At 32.3% G+C, this 19,942-nt stretch overlaps 1 protein-coding gene across 1 annotated transcript; it reads left to right on the top strand.

Annotated features, from left to right (window-relative positions):
* The first annotated feature begins 7,551 nt into the window (after positions 1-7,551).
* LOC111710528 (uncharacterized) lies at positions 7,552-14,219 on the top strand. Its single transcript, XM_023484630.1, has 9 exons — positions 7,552-7,782; positions 8,092-8,171; positions 8,649-8,723; positions 9,135-9,206; positions 9,566-9,659; positions 10,433-10,505; positions 11,289-11,349; positions 12,815-12,948; positions 14,135-14,219. Exons 1-9 carry the CDS (start codon positions 7,701-7,703, stop codon positions 14,217-14,219), a joined length of 756 nt encoding a protein of 251 aa, XP_023340398.1. The 5' UTR covers positions 7,552-7,700.
* Positions 14,220-19,942: the final 5,723 nt, after the last annotated feature.

The following is a 19,942-nucleotide window of genomic DNA, read 5'->3' as shown; positions in this document are numbered from 1 at the left end:
ACTCATTTGTATTCTCTAAAAGTTTTTTCGTAATTTTCTTTACATTTCTAATCTATAAAATCAGTTGTATCCTTATAATTACATTGATAATATAATATTGACTTAGACAAATAATAATATTTCGAAAAACATAATTTTTGTTGATAACATTTTAGGTTTTTTTTTCTAAACTCCAAAACTTTGATCTTAATTTTCTCCACACATATTCTAAGAAAAAAGAGACGAAAAAGTTACAAGTGAAACCGAAAAAAAATCTTTAAACTCTATCTATCTATCTATCTATCTATCTATCTATCTATCTATCTATCTATCTATCTATCTATCTATCTATCTATCTATCTATCTATCTATCTATCTATCTATCTATCTATCTATCTATCTATCTATCTATACAACCTTGTTGTTATCAACCTTCTATTCATGGATTTAACTTCTCCTTTTAAACAACTGATCTTTTCACCTTTCATGAGATATATTTAATTCAACATCATACATATACTGCAGATGTACAGGGAGACCCACAGTAAATAAGGTTTTAAATAGAAAGATATTGTCTTTTTCTATCTTATAGTGTGTTGAATTCTGCCAATTTACATCATTGTCTGAGAAGCATAAATTCGCAAGTCATTTATAATGAATACTTCGAGAAAAATAATATTTTTCAATCATTTTCTAACAGACAAAAATGCAAAAATGTAAATGATACTGGTGTGAATTGTACATGCAAAACTCTTGAATTACATCGATCTAAAGTTTAACTGATTTCTTCTGCCATAAATATATGTATTTAAATGGTTTACTTAATGATTTGGCAAAGAAAGAAACATGTTTACAGTTGACGAGAACATTGAATATAGGAAAAAGAATAAATGCCAATAGAATATACATCCAAGATATTTTTAAAAATAATCCTCTGTATCGATCGATCAATCAATCAATCGATCAATCAATCGATCACTTTGGGAATTGAGAGGCAACTTGACAATCGTCTTTGATTTCCGATATTTGATGAAAGGATTGTATGTCTTAATTTGAACTCTTCAAAATGTGGTCTGCATTCTTTATATCTTTAAAATTGACGGAGATATCAAACATTTAAACAATTTTTTGTTCTCGAATAAAATTCTCGATAACTCCGTCAATTCTGAAGGTCCAAAAGGCAAAAATGTTAGACCACATTTTGGAATTACCGAGACCAGTAGTTTCAGATGTTGATTGCTTAACTGGGATGAATCCCAAAATATTAAAGCTTTTGATGAGTATTTCTAAATTCTACTGGATAAATCTACTGGATAAATCTACTGGATAAATCTACTGGATAAATCTACTGGATAAATCTACTGGATAAATCTACTGGATAAATCTACTGGATAAACCAGGTGATTAGAATAATACGCTATAGTTTTAGTAGAAGTAAATATTTCCATTTACTGATAGCGCCGATTGAAGGATTCATGTCTCTAATTGGATAATGAGATAGAAAGAAAGATATATGTTACCGCCATACTATTTCTATTGGTTCAGAATAGACACCAAACACATGGCTGAACCCTGATTGGATCAGGCGCTAATGGACTCGGCATACAGGAGTGAATAGATATAACTTATTTTTTCTTCATTATCTATATTTTTGGTAATTTTTTCATGCTAAATAATGTAGTCAAAATATAAAAAATATGAAATAAACATACAGGTTATATACAAAGGATGTGACTTCAGACACGACTAGTAATTTTTGCAAACTTGTTTCTGACAGTGTTTATTTCCTTGAATCTTGAAACTTACTTTTTTGTTGGTTTTTGATTTTTGGGTCGTCATTACAGTCTCATCTTTTGTGGGTAGCCCTGTATAAGATATTTTTAATGGATTTAATCAGGGGCGTAAATAAGGATTCTGTAGGGTGGGGTAAATTTTTTTTATGTAATTTTTTTTACATTTTTCCTTTTAATGGTAATCATGGACATGGAGAATGGAGATCAAGTTACTAAACGGGGATGTTTGTGTCCCCAAGATTCTAGGGGGGGGGGGTATGTAACCCCAATAACCCCCTTTATTTACGCCACTGGATTTAATATATTTATAAACAGAAGAAAAAGGAGATAGAATTTCAGTAAAAAGTCAAGATAAGCTTCTTTAGAAAGAGGGAAACGAAGTGCCCTGAGAAATTTTTCTTTATAAGACAACTTTAAAAAAATTAAACAACTCTGAAATAAAAGTTTTTATTTGAATCTACATTTCTTTTAAAATGGTTTCTGCTTAAAAAAGTTTGGTTTCCTCTCGGAAAACTGTCTGTCAGTTTTTATTTTAGTTCAATTGAACATTTTTTTCATTTGCGCTAAAATATGTTTATTTGTACTAATTAGGGAAAATGTGCAGAATGGTGAAATTTCAAATTTTAGTTTGATTGAACATTTTTTTGCTCATTTGTTTCTAAAAGAAGATCAAATGTGTTAATTATAATTTATGGGAAAAATGGTGAAAATTTTTATTTTAGTTCGATTGAACATTTTTTGTTCATTTGCACTAAAATATTTGTACTAATTCGGGTAAATGTGCAAAATGATGAAATTTTTGATTTAAGTTTGATTGAAAAATTTTTGTTCATAGCACTAAAATATGATCATTATTACTAACTTCGTATCGACCCACACTTTTAGCTAATTAGTGCAATTGAACATTTTTTGTTCATTCCTACTAGAATATGTTCAATGGAGCTAATTAGTGCAATTGCACATTTTTTGTTCATTCCTACTTGAATATGTTCAATGAGCTAATTAGTGCAATTGAACATTTTTTGTTCATTCCTACTTAAATATGTTCAATGGAGCTAATTAATTAAATGAGCCAAATTCCGCTAGAATTTAGAAAGATAGTTCTCCACGTGGTCAAAAAATCTTCCACACGAATTTTATTTTGATTGAACATATTAAGTGTGATATATAGTGAATGAACGTTAGTACGAATGTACGTTAATCCTATCAATCATCAGTACAAACGATATTTCACCGTTCTGGACAGGGTCTTTTCTAGCTAAAACTGGACAGGGTCTTTTCTAGCTAGAGCTTGACAAGGTTTTTTCTAGTTAGAACTGGACAGGGTCTTTTCTAGCTAGAACTGGACAGGATCTTTTCTAGCTAGAACTGGACAGGGTCTTTTCTAGCTAGAAATCGTTCGTTAAAAAATGCTAGATTGTTCGTTCTTTTTATATATTTCCTCATAAGCTATATTTTAGTTTAAAGAAATCCTATCTTTTTATTTAACCTATAGAAAAATCCAAAGAAATTATTCCTTTCGAAAACTCTGATTGAACTGCAAGAAATGTAGATTTGATGGAAACTAGATCATTAAAAATATTAAAAATTGTTAAAGAATCTCATTAAACTTTGTCATAGAATCCAGTAAAACTTTGACATAATACATTGAATAAGAAAACTTGGTTCTTTGGTTTATTTTGTATTATACAAAACATTGTATTATGCAGTACACATTAGGATTTAATGTTCCTAGCTGAAGGAGGAAAAACAAAATATAAAAAAAAACACACCACTCGGCCCTTTATTCTTGAGTTCCTTATTATAGTCAGTCGCAAGGGTTTAACAGAGGGGGGTGGGTATAGGGACTGGGTCCCCTTGTTAGAGTTATAGGAGGATGATATGGACCGTTGGACAGAGACACTGCAGACACTGGCGGTATAAACAATATGATAATTATTAATAACATAAACATAAAAATAAACAAAAAATATTATTATTGTACGCACATTTCTTGACATTCTAGTCGTTGTGCTAATANGGGGGTATTAAAGGTTTATTAAAAGCTAATTTTTTTTCTCTTTTCCACTTCTTATCTTGTTTAAGCTGTATCATTTTGGCGTGCTTCTGATAAATTCCGTGCAGGCCTATTCAGGTCGTAACCTGGGGGGGGGGGGTCACATCTAAACAGACCTTTCATGCTTTAAACAGAAGTTTTCTCAGATTTTTCACTTCCCTTCACAGATTTTTATGCAGCACCACTTTATTCTTAAAAGTAGCTTTTAGCCCCTTTATCGGATCCAAACGTTGCCCCAGGGTAGTCATAGTTAATCCCGCCGTTTACCCGCACTTTGTCGTAAATTACGATTTTAACTTTTTTCCCGAAAAAGTCGAACCACTTAACTTAGAATCTCAAAACCAAGCTAAGGACATTCCCGTGGTTCTCCCGAGTTCCCCAATCAAAATTTGAAGTAAATCAGTAATGTGGTTTTATAGTTATGATCGGACATACAAACAGACAGACAAATAGAGATTACTACTTTATATATATGTATAGAAAGATGGAATTAAAAAATAACGTACAGTCCGTTTTAAAACATATAATTTATCTAAATTTCCTTTAATGTCTTTGTTGCATAACCCCGCAAGTAATTCTTACAAAAAACTGTAATTGAAAGTTATCAATTTTCAATTAGGAAAAACGAGAATGATTCATTCATTAATTTTGCTTAGACAATGAAAGTACAAGTGCAACTCTTCAAAATCAAAAGAAGGTTTGCTTCAAGGATTTAATGCAAGGAAAGTTATTTCAGAGGTGTACGCATGTTTTGTACTGCAGTGTACTGTAACTGGGCGGTATTGTAAACACTTGAAGGATGTCGAAGCCTGAAATGGGATCGATCTTTCACATAAATAATCAATGCAATATTATGGTTATAGGAAACTATTATGTGAATTATCAAAATTATCAAAATTTAATGCTTTTGACCTCCTCGGATACTAAACGAACACTGAGGCATCTATTCTTGTTTATAAATTCCGCCCAGAAGAATTGGTTTCAATATGTACGCAGAGTATACGCAACTGCAATTAACTTTCCTTGCATTACATTCTTGGGTTGCTTAAAATAACATCGACAGGTTATTACAATTGTAACTTGTTTACACTTCTTTTCGAACTCTTGGGCGTTATTTTTCTTGTCAACTACCCTTCTCCTTTTTCCTGAAATTTTCCTCCTTTTTTCCCTTTTCATGTCCCTTTTTTACTATTTACTTTCTTATTCTGTTTTTCTCTTTTCATTTCCGTTCTTTTATCTTGTTCTTTTGTGTTCTCTATTTCTGTTAATTTCTATTTGCATGTTTTACTTTTTTAATTTAACTTCCTTCATTACTTTCCTTTTTGTTTATTTCCACTTTTTACTTCCCTAATTATATTTTTTACTTCGCTTTCTTAATCTTTTTTTTTAATTATTCTTTTTACCTTCTTACTCCTATAGTTGTTTTGTTCGGGCCGAACTTTGGTGTTTTTTCCTCATTTTTTTCAGTGCTCACTTGATGTTCGTCTTTCTAATTTCTTTAACTTTTTAATATTTTTTTATTAAACCTTCTTTCTCTAAACTTCTGTTTTCAGAATTCAGTTCTGCTACTTTTCGTTATTCAAAATTCTTAATTACAATTTTGTTATATTTTATCTAATTTGAAAAATGACTTTTACAACAGTTGGCGTCCATCAAAATAACTATTTTTTAAAGAATTGGTTAGCAGTCTCTTTAAAATTTAAAATTGTTAAACTTTTCACAGAATTCACATAGAAGCTATAAATTGCAGCAGTCATTCTTATTTATTTCTAAAGTTTTGAAAGGTTTCTTGAACTTTAACCGGATTTTGGAGAGAGATTAGAAAGGAATAAGTTTTAGATACAGGATTATTCACCAAGCTTTAGATACAGGATTATCCACTAAGTTTTAGATACAGGATTATCCACTAAGTTTTAGATACAGGATTATCCACTAAGTTTTAGATACAAGATTATCCACAAAGTTTTAGATACAGGATTATCCACAATGTTTTAGATACAGGATTATCCACTAAGTTTTAGATACAGGATTGTCCACTAAGGATGAGACTTCAGAGACGATTGTACGGAATTTAAACGGTCTGTTTCCTAATATTTACAATTCCCATGTAAACTTGTTCCTTTCTTTTCCAAATCATTATATAAGCCATTAAATTCTTATATCTAAGGCCGAATACTTGATTTTACCTTTGTCCCATTTTAAACAGTTTTCAGTCGTCTTTCCAGTCTCATCCTTTGTGGGTAACCCTGTATATAATACCTGTGGGCCTTAGAAACATATACTTAACACTTTATACAGCTGTGAATATGAAATAAAGAAAATGTTCACGAATTTTAAAATTTGATGAAAAGTAAGAAGAAATTTGCCGGCAAATTTCAGATTGTTTTAAGCTATAATAAAATATTACTTCCTTTAGCACGCTAAAGACTAAAGACCAAAAACAAAAGACTAAAGACTAAAGACTAAAGACTAAAGACTAAAGACTAAAGACTAAAGACTAAAGACTAAAGACTAAAGACTAAAGACTAAAGACTAAAGACTAAAGACTAAAGACTAAAGACTAAAGACTAAAGACTAAAGACTAAAGACTAAAGACTAAAGACTAAAGACTAAAGACTAAAGACTAAAGACTAAAGACTAAAGACTAAAGACTAAAGACTAAAGACTAAAGACTAAAGACTAAAGACTAAAGACTAAAGACTAAAGACTAAAGACTAAAGACTAAAGACAAAAGACTAAACACCAAAGACTAAAGACTAAAGACTAAAGACTAATGACTAAAGACAAAAGACTAAAGATTAAAGACCAAAAACTAAAGACTAAAGAGTTAAGACTAAAAATAAATTATTAAATACTTAAATTTTATTTCAAATAGAAGGTAGGAAAATAATATCAGAAAGGGTGAAAATTCCTGTAAAAAACTTATATTATAAACCTTGAAAATTATTTAGGTTTTTCAAAATTCAAATTTTATAAACCTGTATATATAAAGTATAGGTTCAACTAAATTCTATCTTTTATTTCAAATTGCCTCAATGTTACCTTTAGCTGCAAGATAGTTGATAAATAGCATTTCTCAAAATTTTGGAAAATGATTTCTAACCAAACATTTTTGAATTAAGCATGGTGAATAAATAGATTTCTTCTCTCTTTCCCTTTTTTATTTTTTTTAACTATATTCTTTTTTCATTTTCGTTTCCCTTAAATGTTTTCATCCTCTTTTTTTGGAGACCCCATATTTTTTAAAGTCTAGTGGATCTAGTGGATCTATAAATGGATCTAGTGGATCTAGTGGATCTAGTGGATCTAGTGGATCTAGTGGATCTAGTGGATCTAGTGGATCTAGTGGACCTAGTGGATCTAGTGGATCTAGTGGATCTAGTGGATCTAGTGGATCTAGTGGATCTATAGTGGATCTAGTGGATCTAGTGAATCTAGTGGATCTATAGTGGATCTAGTGGATCTATAGTGGATCTAGTGGATCTAGTGAATCTAGTGGATCTAACACAGACTTTTAGTAAAATAAATAGATTTCCTCCCTCTCTTTATCCTCTTTTTTCTTTTTCACTTTTATAATTCCCTAATAATATAATATCTAGCTAACGGCAGGATGAAATTTTGAGAGAAGACGACATTTTCTCTTCAGTGTCATTGAATACACACAGTACACATCAGCTGCCAACTGTACAATAAAATGATAAAATCGGAAATTAATTAAAGTTATATTTTGCGATATAAAATCCATTGAAAGTATTCAGTTTTAAATATATATTTAATTTACATTTTATTAAATGTTTAAGAAGAATGAAGATATTATCTAAAACCGTAACGGGTATTTTTCTATTAATTGTTTGAATTACAACGAATTAACGATGTTGCTGTTATATCTTGAACGATGCCTGGTACTGGTTTTGGCCGTTGTAGCCCTGCTACTAGCTGTTGTATCTTTTAGAGGTATTATTTTTATCATCTCAATTTTGTACATGACCATTTTTTCAACAATTTTCAATTAAAATTTTTATTTATTTAGGGTTGGGTTAAGACACTTTCTGGGCCGAGCGCTGCGGCCACGGGTTAGGTTAGGTTAAGACACTTTCTGAGCCGAGCGCTGCGGCTAGGACAGGCTAGGGGGCCGAGCGCTGCGGCCACATGTCTTGGAGAGTTCAGAAATCGCAGGAAATTACAATCTACTTAACCCTCTATCTATCAATACAGTATTTATTCACATTATTTCCATCAATCAGTATTTAATAATCTATCCAGGGTTAGTGCCACTACAGGATCCAGTTTCTAGTTTGGGATATATAGATAAACTATCCTTACTTTTCGGACTTCATGAACAGGTATTCCAATTATTCTTTCATTCATTTATTATTTCTAATTTATCTTCTATCAACCCATTTTGTAATCTCTGTTTGTTGTTTGTCTGTATGTTCGATCATAAATCTTGACACCTTGGCCGATTTTCATTAGTGAACTCCGGATAAATATGAGAATGTTCTTAGCTAAAATTGTAATTTAAGACCAAGCGCGGGTAAACGGCGGGAGTAACTATGAGTTACCTAGGCAGTGCTGGGTTCCTAAGCTAGGTTATTTACAAAATATTAAATTAATCCATAACTTATCTCTACAGTTGTACCGTAAAACTTTGAAATAACTGTCGTTTTGATTCTTTCTTTTTTTGAAAAGTGACTAAAGATTTGTTTTTTAATATTGCTAGAAATTTGAAATCCTATGCGATGTTTTGCATGAAAAGAAGGGACGAAAACGACAATATTGTTTTTTTTGTTAGCGCCCAATGAATTTATTATCGTATTTAGTCACATGTTCTGATTGTAAGTTCAAACCAATGGAGCAGTGATGTACTTCTCTACACATTCCAGAAACGTCTTAAGGTCGGACATTATAAATAAACATATTTTTAGAATTTTTTTTAAACTTATTATATCTTGGTAGAAATGAAGAGTGCCATTCCAAAAGAAAATGATGTCTTTAGTTAGTCTCTTGAATTGGTTATTGTTCTGATGTTCAGTCCCAAAACATGATTTTTTTAATACCAACTTTTTAGAAGGTTGTTATATGAAGCTTTCAGTTTTTTTTTTACATTTTTGGTCGTCATTTAAAGTATGTCAATCTTTTCGACAGTTTAAACTATTTTATTTTTTTCAACATCTTCTAATTACTTCCGTTAACTTTAGAATGGCTTTACAATAATTCCCATTCCAATTAGAGTGGTCCTCCTTCCGGGAGAGTGAAATATTTTATAATTATTTAGAATTAAAAAATCATTTTTTCTTTCATTCTAGGATGGAGCATTTTTTCTTAGTCAGGAGTCTTCTGGTTCCAGCAGTTCAAGTCTGTTAGAAAATATTTCACAGGTTTTTTCTAATAAAAGGCTAAACAGTGAACATATCTTATTGTTAGCTATCTATTTACTAGTATGTATCTGTATAAGAATAAGAATAATTATAAGATCTGAAAGGGAACCCGACATGGAACCCCCAGACCGCCCTCAGGGTGCAGAGCATCAACATGCAGTCTGTGGCCTGGAATCCATCCGGGCTATCACACAGTATATTTCTATGTATATGTCTATATCTATCTTTTTACAATAGAAAAGCGTCCAACTAACAGTACATGTTACAACCGTCTATCCATCTATCTTTCTTATCTTATCTTTCTATCTAACCATCTATCTAATATCTATCTAACCATCTATATCTATTTATCTATATAGGAAAGTATAGAGAGTAAATGTGATGAAATCTTAACAATCTGTAATACTCTTGTTCCCTTTACAGCAAATAGGAATAATATTCCTATTTTAGTAGGTAATCATATAGCTATTTGAAGGGATTTATATGGGAAGATGAAAAATTTATTATCAATTGGATATGTCTCAGGTGTGCATATTTTCCCAAAAAATCATTTACCCACCACCTTCTTTTAAAATTCAGTTTTTCCCCAGAAGTAATGTATGTCAATTATGGAAAAAAAATGATTTTGTGAGAAAATGAATAAATATTTGGTTATAAAGCTTAAAAAAATGAACAAAACTTGCCTTTTAGAGTCCAATTTTTTAATTTAGCTTGTTTGTTTGTTATCCTGTATCCAACAAACTTCAAGACGGCTGAGCTGATCGGATACAATTTAGACTCCAGTCAATGTTAATGATTTGTCGAAATTAAATAATTTAGTAAAAAGAAATTAATTTGAAAGAATTGAAATCCACCAATGAAAATAAAAAGTAAGCTTATTCCCACCATTGATAACTTCTTTTCGAACAGTTGGAGAAAATAATATAATGTCTAAACTGTGAGTAAAAAAGTCCAGGGATGTATATTTTCTCGAATAATCAATTTTCCCCCTCCCCTTTTCGAAAATAATTTTTCCCCAGATGTTATGTATGTTTTTTTTGCTAAACTGGCAAAAAAAAGAAAATTTGGGTATAAAGATCAAAAAGAAGGGAAAAAACTTTTAGTTTGATGTCTCAGTTTTCATTACACCCCCCCCCCTACCCATAATTAAAAATCATTTCTATACTGAAAAATTTACACCCCTCTAAAAAGACTCCAAATTAAATAAATTTGTTTTCTATTTCTAGGTTTGCCTGATCTGCGGTTGGTGTCTCGAGAGGAACAGAAAACTGTAGTTTCCACCCTCGACTCATGCTTTAGGAACAAACTAATATTTTAATACTGTTAAAGGGACTGTAAGCTTAGTTTTAAGCGACCCTCCATGCAAAGATGTCAATGCCCGATTTTGAAGGTATTATCTGTTGAACTATGCGAAAGATATAGATTAAAGGCGTGTTTCTTGTTTGAAAAGTGTTCAAATCTTATAATTCTTACATGTTGTCCTGGAGTCAAATTGCGCAAGTCACTTTTATTTTAAAAAATAAAGTTTTTTAAATGATAAATATTAATATCTAATTCATACTTGATCAGACAAAGCTTTTAAGGGTACCGTTGTGAATCGAGCATTGCCATCTTTGCATGAAGGGTCACTGTAAAATACGCTTACAGTCTCTTTAAAGGGAGTATTTTCAAATTCTAGGGATGTTGAAAACAATTAATGATTTTATAATGATACTCTTATTTCGACCCCACAGAAGTCTGGGGCCAATGATTAAAGACAGCCATTTATGGCTTGATTGGTTCTGCTACAAATCATTTTATGTCTAAACAAACTTAAAATGTACAATTGTAATATTGTATTTTTGTAGCAAATACTAAATAACAAGAGGGCTAAGAAGTTTAAAAGTAGCTTCAATTTTCAATTTTTTTAACCCAACAAAATTTGGTTTATTCATAATTTTCGCAATTTACATATTTATTTTTTTTCTTTTGTAATTCAACAATGAAAAGATGTTTTCTTAGTTATTTGATTACTTTTAGCCTGAGATTGGAATTAAAGTTTTTAAGAGTATAAAAATGGGATAAAATATTTTCTGTTTTTAGTAATTCAGATTTTGATTATACAAGAGAAGGATCTATAGGAATTATATCAACAGAACAGCAGGTTAGTCAACTAGTTATTTCAGGGGGGGGGGGTTCTAAAAAAGTCCCCCCCCCCCTCCATTTCAACATAAGTTTTTTTTTGTCTAAACGCAGACTTAGAAATTTCAATTTAATGAATATTTGGGAGATTAAAAATAAATAGATTTTCAATCTAAAATTATATTATATTCTTTTTAAAAACATCAAGTGTTTTAAGCTCTTAAAAAATAAACAAAAGCGGACGGCTTGCCTAATTACTAAATTACTTTATCAACTTGAAAAATATTTTTTTTTCAAGTTATCCATCAATAACGTTGTCGGTTAAATAAAAGAATTAGATAACTTTTGCAAACTAAATTTAACAGAGAACGAAAAACAAAGATGTGAAAATAAGTCTAAATGTTACCGAGGGGAGGCAGGCCAGCCACATCAATTTCTCGTCCGAGCCACATTCTTCTCATTTTCTCGCTCGAGTCCCCTCGGAATCCTTGTCCTTCGATTATTATGTGTTTTAAAGTTTCCAATTCTCGAAGAGACAACTATTTTGTTAAATTCTGCCCACGTTAGGGCATAGAATATGGATAGACTGAAGAATTGCTATGATTACATCATGTTGGATTCTTCAAACTCATGAGAAGATGTCAAACTTCTGCCTCCGTAATAGCTAACCTTCGTGATATAAAATAATTAGCAAAATATTTTGCATACCTCTGCCTATCATGTTCCCCATGGAACCACCCGGAAAAATTCGATGGTTTTCACTATAATTAACAAAAAAGATTGAAGTTCTATTAACTCGGAATTATTTGTGACATTTTACGCCAGGACTATCTGAAAATGCGCAAAAAAAGGTGAACATTTTTAAGGACATTAAACTTGAAAACTTCAACTGAAATATTTTTTTTTCATATTAAAAAATTCAAAATTTTATTTTGCTCGAACGAATTTTTTTATCTTGGAGGATTAGACACTTAAAAGAAATAATATCGGCAGGACGTGGATTTCTAGGTGGCTTGTACGAGAAAATGAGAAGAATGTGGCTCGGACGAGAAATTGTTGTTGTTGGCATCCTCCCCTCGGTTACCCGAATGTTTTAATCTTTTTGGCACTCTAAAAGTTACATGCCCGATAGAATACCGTCGTTTTTCTGATGAAAAAATCAGTCCATTTTATCTCGTTTCTTTTCTCATAAATCCACAAGTGAATTTAAAAAGAACCCGAAAATGAGAAAACTCAATTTTATTCAGAAAAAAAAAGATTTATCTATTATTTTGCTTGCGCATTTATTGGATTGAAAGGTGTCCTAGTGTAAAGGTCCGGTGGGGACCATGGTGCTTCCCACACCTGGCGACGGTCTGGGGGGGGTACACATTGGGGTCTCTCTCAGATTCCATTTCCTAATGCAATTTCCTTAAAACAAACATGCTTATTTTTATTCAAAATAACTTTAAAATAGAAATCGATTATTGTTTTTATCTATTGTTTAGACGGTTATGCAATGGTTTGCGCTAAGTTTACTGAACGGTCGTCTTCCCTTCATGAAACCCGGGGAGACTCCAGTACTGGCAGAGACTAACGAAGACGATCTGATAATGACCTTCGCGGTCAGCTCTATGGCCAGGTGGAAGGAAAATTGATTGATTGATTCTTTATTTTGATAAATAGATTTTGTTTGAATAATCTTGTTGATTCTTGAATTGATTTATTAAACTATTCAATCTTTTGATTGAGCTATTCATGATCTTTAATGTTTTAACTGAACATGTGATTGTTTTCAGGGACTGTAAGTGTAATTTCAAGTGACCCTCCATGCAAAGATGGCAATGCCCGATTTACAATGATACCATTAAAGCCTAAATCAGATCAAAATACCGACGTTTTTCTGACTTGAAACGTATTTGTTTCTGTGAGTTTCTCCCTCAGAATATATATGTGGCAGCATTTGGTTTGGGAAGTGTTGGACTGTGGAGGTTATGCAGTACAATACATAAATGTCCAGATGTTCAGTAATCTTGGGGGGGGTTTTGAAGATTCACTTTCCAAACTTTCTCTTGTTATCTTGTTATCTTTACTTCAATTAATCAAACATGTATTTTCAAAACTGTTTCAAATAGAATTGAGTATTTAGGAAAAGTCTCAGATCAATACTTTTTTAGTTCTGTAAAAAAAATACAGAGGGGGGGGGGGCTAATTGACCTCCCCCCANNNNGATGGAGACTGGGAACAGCGTTATAACTTAACTTTCGTCCGGAAACGTATTTGTTTTCAAAATGTTTTGCACAGACAACACTAAATTTTCCCGGAGTCCACAAACCTGGCCTTTCTCAGAAGTGACTCCACGTTTTTTTAACTTTTCATCTTTAGGAAAAGAATGAAATCTTATCTTATTTGTCTTATCCGAGTTACAATTTAACACTGAACAATATCTCATGCTTGTTTATACTGAGAAATCATAAAACTGAACAAAACAAATCCCCCCAAGAACAGTGTACTACATGTACACAATATCATACCAATACATGTTCACAATGTCATACCAATATAGGTGCCATCTGTTATTCTATAGTATATATATTCTGAGGTTTCTCCATTGCTTCTTATAAACAAGAAATGCGCAAGTCACTTTTGCAGAGAAACCGGAAATGAAAATAAACAGTTTAAAGAAACAAAATCATTAATTCATTCTTGATTATACAAAGCTGGTAAGGTACCGTTGTAAATCGGACATTGCAATCTTTGAATCAAGTGTCACTTGAAATTACGCTTACAGTCCCTTTAATTGATGGATTTGATATTTGATATTTCAGGGTGAAGAACAGTACAGTGCTAATGCATAAGAAGGTTGAAGTTTTCGGGGAAATCTGGGATCTTGTCACGGTATGTACATTATAATTCAGTACAGTACGGTACAGTACCGTACCGTACATATTTGTAAATACTAGGTAAAGACTGTAAAAAATACAAAACTCAATTTAAACCTCAAGTACATGTTGTACACACCACTGAATGATGGGTTGTATTTTAGAATGATAATACAGTGCTGTTCGGTGTTAGGTATTTTCCCAACGGCGTTTTCCAAAGGGCGACTTGCTAAGGGACAATTTTCCAAGTGGCAACTTCCCAAATGGGCAATTTCCCAAGCGGCAACTTCCCAAAGGTTAGGTTAGGCCCTCTGCTGCGCCACAGGCTGCATTCGGGAACGAGTGCTGTGGCTAGAACAGGCTAGAGGCCAAGCGCTGCTGTTAGGATGTACTTGGGAAGTTGTCACCCTTGGGAAGTTGCTGCTTCCTGTAAATAAGAAAAATGATAGTTTAATATATTAGGCTTAGGGACTATTAAGTTAACATTTTATTTTGCGCGATTTCCAAGGTCGCGCATTTTTCAGACAAGTGGGAGAGGAGGCTTCGTAAACTTAGCACATAAGAAATTACCTTTTTTTAAACTGTATTTAAGATATGAATTTATTTGATAAAATTACTATAATTAGATCATCCATTTTGAATTTTGAATTGCGGTTTTTAAAGCATTAATAATAATATTAGCATTTTTCATAATATTTGAGTTAAGTTTCTAGATTTGAGAATTTAAGAAGATAAAAAACGAGTATCTGTTAAGATGAATACAGAATTGAAGAGAAATTTGATGGTGAAAGTGCTTTCATAACAGCATTCTTGAAAGTTGAAACCTTAATCTGATCATAAATTGTAGAAGATATCGTCATTTTTTAGTTCTAATAATTTCTCCATTGATAATGAAGTAAGCTGAAATATGCAAGTCACTTTTTTGTGGAGAAACCGCAAATAGAAATTCAACAGTTTTCAAAAACAAAACATGGGTATCTACTTAACACTTGATCAGACAAAGCTTTTAAGGATACCGTTGTGAATCGAACATTGGCACTCTTTATTTTAACTTGAGGGTCTCTTGACTTCATGGTTACAGTCCCTTTAAGCGTGTAAAAAAGCAGTTGCCAGGATAGAAAATAACAAAATCTAAATTTAGATGGTGGGAATACAAAGGACACAGCTACCATGTGAAGGGATTGAAAAGGTAAATAAACAAAAACAAAAAAGTACTAAGTTAACAGCAAAACATTAAGCTTCTGCGTAAATGTTGTAAATTTTAGTTTAAAGGGACTGTAAAGGAAAAATTAAAGGGGGTATAGGATGAAACCTGAGAATATCAGGCGTTGAATGATACATAAAAGACATCTTTCTGTTGTTCCTGTCTCAAGAAATTGACATAAAACAGTGTCAAAATTATACAAAAATTCAGCCAATGGCAGTGCAGTATACTGGTCACGTGATACAAAAGAAGTTCTGGTGACGTAATACGGACTATACGGACTATAATATGTAATAATATTATCAACTTTATCTATAAAAAATGCAAAATAAAAATTGGAAAATTATAATAGGAGCAAACCTGAGATTCTGAGGCTCCTGTGGGATAAATTCGTTTTATAGATTTATTTTTTATAGATTTATTTTATAGATTTATGGAATATGATCTGTTTAAACCTACAACTTTTATACAAAATTGCATGTTTATGAATTTTCGTATAAATAAATTTGACAGTTTTATATTAATTTCTCGAGACAGGAACATCAGATAGATGTCTTATATGTATCGTTCAACGCCTGAGATTCTCAGGTTTTATTCTATACCCCCTGTCATTTTTCCTTTACAGTCCCTTTAAACATGCTGCAATTCGCCCTTGGGGGGGGGGGGGCGGGGTGACTGAGCCCATATTGAAACAATTTTTGCAGCTTCAAATTTTTGGAAATATATTTAATGTATTACAAGAGAAAAGAATAAGCATATATAATGAGTTCAGATGTGTTTTATTTCAGGTTTCATTCTAGACCCCCTGTCATTTTTCTTTTACAGTCCCTTTAAACATGCTGCCCTTGGGAAGGGGGGGGGGGGCGACTGAGCCCACATTGAAACAATGTTTGCAGCTTCAAATTCATAAAAATATGTGCAATGTAAGAGAAAAAAATAAACATATATAATGAGTTCAAATGTCTTTTATTTTATGCATTTAATTTGGGTAAATTAAATATATTACCGAATTACAATATTCTATTTGCATTTAAAACATTTAATAATTTATGCGTTACCTATAATCATAAACAATGATTTTCTTTTGAAAAAGTAGCGAATTTTGCCTTGTAAGCGTTTTTGTAGTGTAGCGTTTTTGTAGTGTAGCGTTTTTATAGGGTAGCGTTTTCAAAGATACACCAAACAAAGAAGATTAAAAAAAATCGTCGCTATAAAAAAAGATTTTTTTTGCGTGTTATTCAATTTTCGGAAAATAAGAAAAATTAAAAAAAAAGTTCCCACTTAAATATTTGATAATCAAAAATCTTTGAAATTATATTGAAGTCCCCGATTTTTTTCTCCATCATTCAAGGTTCAAAACTTGATGTTGATTGTTCAGGTCTGTCGAAGAAATTAAGGAGAGGAACGGTCCGTTTGCGGGGAAAAGGGTTACCAGGTATTTTAATCATTAGCCATCAATCCAAGTGTCAAATTTTGTATGTATGTTTGTTACCTAAGGCCAGCCAAACTGTAACACAGAAAGAGTTGTAACAACAAAAATAAATGCAACGTCCGGGCGCTTCAGCTAGTAAATCAATTGTTAGTTATTTCGTCAGAGGCCGAATTTAAAGAATTTGAACCGCGGCTGGTTATGGTTCAACTTAAAATTGTATTTAATGTTTCAAATCTTAAGCCGGCGCTCAATTGAAACCGGGTTTCGGCGTATTTGAGACGTGACTCAAATGCATTAAATTCGGACTCTGTTTAATCAAGTTATCTTTTAAATCAATTCATTTATCAATATTTCCATCCTTAAATCAGTTCGTTGATAGAGCTAATTTCTTTACAATACAGCTCTTTGCTTATGTATATATAAATATATTAGCTATAGCTAGCCAAACGGCTGAACCGAATGGGCTGGCATTTTTTGAGGAAACCCATAATTTTCCGAAGGGTAACATAGGTTAAACAAATTATAATTTTTAATTTATTTTTAAAAATCGTTTTTTTCTTTAAAATTTGAATTTTTTTCAAGTGTTTCTTAAATTTCATGGGCAACACCGGACAATTCAGCTGGTTAATAATAGTTTTAATCAATTGAATTCTTGAATTCAATTGTTTTTATTCCTAGACCCGTGGCAAACTTTGACGATTGCCATTCTTTGGTGGTGAATTTTGTCAACAAAATACTGGCAGGCAACTTTGATTTCGTTATAAAGGTTAGATAATATATATATAACATTTTGAAAATTGTGTTAAATCTACTGTCGACATATTGAAAGTTGCAGGCCCTGTTCACAGTAGTACTCTTCAAATATTTGTCTGTGCTGAATGCTAATGGATGTATCCTGGATTGCTATTTTTTATATGCGTCTCTTCTTCTATAATACCTTGTGGCGTTTTTGCAGAAAAGACAAGAAAGAAAAAGTATGACCTCATTCTCATCTTTATTGAGGCAAAAGTATCATTGTGTATCGGGCTTGAAACGCCTTGAATTTATGACAACTGGAAAAGTATGCACAGTCCCTTTCATGTAAATCGGACATGCTATATCCAGAAATGTAAGTTCACTTGAAATTACTTGACCAGTCCCTGTGTCTAGGAGTTGAGAAGACGGAAGGTTTATATGCGAGGGAATATATTTGTCAAATGCTCTGAGCGCGGACTCACGGATCCGTTCAAGGGAGGTGATGTTAAGATGAAGGCATTCATGGACTCCCTCAAACACGCCTGCAAGGTAATCAACATTTCAACAGATACTATTTGCATAAATATTTATTAACGTCTCTGTTCCTCTTCAAAAATAATTTGTTGGTTCAGTAATTTAGTTAGGTTTTTTAGGAATTCTTCTGAAAGATTGCCCCCCCCCCCCCCCTCTTACCCAAAGCTTTGAAAATTAATCAGTCGTCTAAATATAAACCCCTATCATGGAAGTAAAACCCTATCATGGGAGTAAAACCCTATCATGGGAGTAAAACCCTATCATGGGAGTAAAACCCTATCATGGGAGTAAAACCCTATCTTGGGAGTAAAACCCTATCTTGGGAGTAAACAGGTGCTACATTAAGAAATACTAACTACCCGCCAAGATGAGGCTTAAAGGGACTGTAAGCGTAATTACAAGAGTTCCTCCATGCAAAGATGACAATGCCCAATTCACAACGGTACCCTTGAAACCTTCATAAAGCATGTGGAAGATATTGTTGTTTTCACATATTTAAATGTGTTTAGTTCTGATAATTCCTATTTCCCTTCCTGCAGTAGAAATCAGAGAAACCACGATTGTAAATAATCATTTTTAAATATTTAAACATTGATATCTAATTCATCCTTGATCAGACAAACCTTTTTTAAAGAAAGTTGTGAATCGGGAATTACCCTTTTTGCAGGGAGGGTCACTTGGAATTACGCTTACAGTCCCTTTAAACAACGAACCAAAACTCATTAAATACAATGTTCTGCAGGTTTCTCTTGGTTTATTGGCATGAAATGCTTATAAATGATGTTGCAAAGTAATAAGATGTCTGCAGATTCAGCGAATCTGGAATTTCAAATTTAAAATTTTTCTTGGTTTATGGGATAGATATAATAAAAAATTCAATAATTGAAAACTGAAATATATTATTTTATATCTAGGTGCCAAATACTGAACAACCCTACGCATGCGTCGATATGATGGTAACAGGCGTCATTCTTGACAAGGTAAATCTTTCGACAAAGATATTTGTTTGAATTTCTTTTTGATAGATCGGAAAAATTAAAATTTGTTAATTAAAAGATGGAAAAAATTATCGACTGATTGATCAATTGAATAAAAGGTCGTAGTCTGTTTTGTTTTATATTGGTTGTTTGGCTGATTGATTGATTGATTGATTGCCATATTGCTTACCATATTGATTGATTGATTGATTGATTGATTGATTGCCATATTGCTTACCATATTGATTGATTATGTATTTAAGGTGCTTGGTCTGCATAAGAGCTCTGTCCTCCACACTACACACAGAGTTCAAGGGATGTCAGGTATAGATCAACATTAAGCTAATATTAATTTAATCCCCTCCATTAAAGGGATATTAAAGGGACTGTAAATGTATTTTCAAGTGACCCTACATGTGCAGATGGCAATGCAAGATTTTTAACGGTACCCTTAAAAAATTTGCCTGAGATGGAATTTAAAGAATTTGAGCCGCGGTTTAAATCTTCCAAAACCTGGTTTAAACTAAGCGCCGGCTTAAATCTTGAAACATTTGATACAATTTTAAGCGGAACCAACCATATTCATGCCGCGGCTTAAATTTAAACCGCCGCTCAAATTCTTTAAATTCGGCCACTGATCAACTATACATTAGAACTCTCATGCCTTTGTGTTTTGAAAAGGGCTTATTTTCAATTTTGGTTTCTTATAAAAAAGACTAAAGAAATTATCAGAAATAAACACTTCTATTCAGAAAAGCGACACATTTTTGATGAGTTTAATGATTCAAGGGTACCTTTGTTAATCGGAGAAGTCCTTTTTTCTCTGAACTGAAGGTGGCTTGAAATTACGCACACACAGTCCCTTTTAAAAT

The sequence above is a fragment of the Eurytemora carolleeae genome, unplaced genomic scaffold (assembly GCF_000591075.1).
Source record: "Eurytemora carolleeae unplaced genomic scaffold, Eaff_2.0 scaffold1064, whole genome shotgun sequence".
Classification (NCBI taxonomy): domain Eukaryota; kingdom Metazoa; phylum Arthropoda; class Copepoda; order Calanoida; family Temoridae; genus Eurytemora; species Eurytemora carolleeae.
The sequence above is the reverse complement of the archived record's forward strand: the minus strand, read 5'-3'. Positions and strand labels throughout refer to the sequence as shown.